The sequence below is a fragment of the Empidonax traillii genome, unplaced genomic scaffold (genome assembly GCF_003031625.1).
Source record: "Empidonax traillii isolate 1590-97213 ecotype Southwest subspecies unplaced genomic scaffold, ASM303162v1 scaffold2915:size21205, whole genome shotgun sequence".
Classification (NCBI taxonomy): Eukaryota; Metazoa; Chordata; class Aves; order Passeriformes; family Tyrannidae; genus Empidonax; species Empidonax traillii.
This window is the reverse complement of record NW_020958108.1, coordinates 4183-6941: the sequence shown is the minus strand read 5'-3', so window position 1 is coordinate 6941 and position 2759 is coordinate 4183. Positions and strand designations below refer to the sequence as shown.

Genomic DNA, 2759 nt, shown 5'->3' with positions numbered 1-2759 from the left:
GGGCCTGAGGAGGTTCTGGGGGTGCCCCTGGAAAGAGGAACCCTCCAGGTGCTCACGAGAGACCCAGGGGAGGTTTTGGGGTGCCCCTGCAAACAGGAGGGTCTCAGTTTTTTACAAGGGGCCCGGGGGAGGTTTTGGGGTGCCCCTGCAAACAGGAGAGCCCCAGGGGCTCAGGGGAGGTTTTGGGGTGCCCCTGCAAACAGGAGGGCCCCAGGGGCTCAGGGGAGGTTTTGGGGTGCCCCTGCAAACAGGAGAGCCCCAGGGGCTCAGGGGAGGTTTTGGGGTGCCCCTGCAAACAGGAGAGCCCCAGGGGCTCAGGGGAGGTTTTGGGGTGCCCCTGCAAACAGGAGAGCCCCAGGGGCTCAGGGGAGGATTTGGGGTGCCCCTACAAACAGGAGAGCCCCATTTTTTTACGAGGAGCCCAGGGGAGGTTTCGGGGGGGGGGGAGTTGCCCCCCACTCACCCCTGGGCACGGAGGTGACGATGTGGCTGAAGGGGCCGCTGCCCAGCTTGTTCTGGGCCAGGACGCTGAACTGGTAGCCGGTGTGGGGCTGCAGGTTCTCCACCAGCAGGTGCCGGGCGCCGGCGGGCACCGGCAGCGACACCCAGTCGTGGTGCGCCCGCGGCGGGGGCTTCACCCTGGGGATGGGGGGGGTCAGTCATCAACCCCAGGCTCGGCAGGGCTCTGGGGTGGCACAGGGAGGGTGGGGACACTCACAGGGGGCTGTACCAGACGCTGAACCGCTGGAAGAAGCCTCCATCGAAGCCCGGCTCCCAGGAGATGTTGGCGGCCAGCGGCAGCGCCAGCACCGACACGTTGGTGACGGCGTGGGGGCTGGTGCCTTTGGGGGGGCACGGGCAGGGAGGGGGGGTCAGAAGATCAGCCAGGTTGGGGAGAGAGCTGGGATCAATCAGAGAGCCCGACCCGGGACCTGACACCCCCCTGGCAACACCGGGAGCCCCCCCAGGTCTGTCCTTAAACACCCCCGGGGATTTGGGGATTCCCAAACCTCCCCGGGGATCTGGGGACACCCAAACCTCCTCAGGGATCTGGGGACACCCAAACCTCCCTGGGCAGCCCCAACAATCCCTTTCCAGGAGCAGCTTCCTCCCAGTGTCCCCTCTGACCCTCCCCTGGCACAGCTTGGGGTCGTTCCCTCTCCTCCCGTCCCTTATTCCCTGGGAGTAGGGGATTATTCCCTGGGAGTAGGGGATTATTCCCTGGGACCCCTCCCAGCTCCCCCTTTCCTGTCAGGGAATTCCAGAGAGCCAGGAGGTCCCCCCTGAGCCTCCTTTTCTCCGGGATGAGCCCCCCCAGCTCCCTCAGGAATTCCTCCAGCCCCTCCACGCCCTTCCCTGAATTCCCAGAAGCTGGCACAGCCCTCCAGGTGTGTGGGAAGTCCCCCCCAGGGGATGGCCCCTCACCCAGCACGTGGACAGAGGTGGCCGTGGTGACAGTGGCCACCCTGTTGGTGGCCCTGCACTCCCAGAGCCCGTGCTGGTCCTTGGTGAGGGGGTGCAGGACGAGGCTGCCGTTCCCGTCCACCCGGGCGCTGCTCTTGGACGCGCCGCCCACCTGTGCGGGGCACGGGCACCGTGAGCAGGGGGGGGACACCCCCTGCCCACCCCACAGCGGGGCTGCGATGAGGGGACGTGGTGGTGGTGACCCCCAGGGATGAGGGGACATGGTGGTGACCCCCAGGGACAAGGGGACGTGGTGGTGGTGACCCCCAGGGATGAGGGGACATGGTGGTGGTGACACCAGGGACAAGGGGACATGGTGGTGACCCCCAGGGACAAGGGGACATGGTGGTGGTGGCCCCACAGCTCCAGGGATAAAGGAACTTGGTGGTGGTGACCCCAAAACTCCAGGGACAAAGGGACATGGTGGTGGTGACCCCCAGGGACAAGGGGATGTGGTGGTGGTGGCCCCACAGCTCCAGGGACAAAGGGACATGGTGGTGGTGACCCCCAGGGACAAGGGGATTGATGGTGGTGACCCCAAAACTCCAGGGATAAAGGGACATGGTGGTGGTGACCCCAGGGACAAGGGGACATGGTGGTGACCCCACAGCTCCAGGGACAGGGGGATGTGGTGGTGGTGACCCCCAGGGACAGGGGGACGTGGTGGTGGTGGTGACCCCACAGCTCCAGGGACAAAGAGGACAAAGGGACTTGATGTGATCCCTCGTCTTGGGGTCGCCTTGGAAAACAAAGGGCAGGATTTTGCCCAGGGATGAGGGGACAGGGGACAGAGCCCCAGGAGGGATTTGGGGACAGGGAGTGTCCCAGGGGTGATTTGGGGACAGGGACACTGCCCAGGGGTGATTTGGGGACAGGGAGTGTCCCAGGGGTGATTTGGGGACAGGGACACTGCCCAGGGGTGATTTGGGGACAGGGAGTGTCCCAGGGGTGATTTGGGGACAGGGACACTGCCCAGGGGTGCCCCCCCTGGACCCACAGCCCCCCAAACCCCCCCAGGGTGTGTCCCACCCCCCCCCCAAGAGCAGCAGGTCCCACCTTGACCCAGGTGACGGTGGGTGGGGGGTCCCCCTGGGCCTGGCAGGGCAGCACCAGCTCCCGGCCCACCTCCTGGAAATATTCCTGCTTGGGACGCACCCGGAACGCTGGGGGGTCCTGGGGGAGAGGGGAACACTTGGGGGGGCTTGGCATGGGGGGGGGGACAGGGCACAGAGCCCTGGGAGGGGCACACGGAGGGGCTCAGGGCCTGCTGGCCCCCCTGACACACCCACACACAC

The 2759-nt window shown here is 66.3% G+C and overlaps 1 protein-coding gene across 1 annotated transcript in view; it reads right to left on the bottom strand.

Annotated features, from left to right (window-relative positions):
* LOC114072285 (protein turtle homolog A-like) overlaps positions 1 to 2759 on the bottom strand; it is a gene marked incomplete at both ends in the record, with an annotated part of 20147 nt that overhangs the window by 13329 nt on the left and 4059 nt on the right. The window contains 4 exons of the mRNA XM_027910199.1: positions 464 to 639; positions 719 to 842; positions 1426 to 1576; positions 2521 to 2700. Coding sequence (XP_027766000.1) covers positions 464 to 639; positions 719 to 842; positions 1426 to 1576; positions 2521 to 2700 — 631 coding nt within the window. The remainder of the gene's footprint in view (positions 1 to 463; positions 640 to 718; positions 843 to 1425; positions 1577 to 2520; positions 2701 to 2759) is intronic.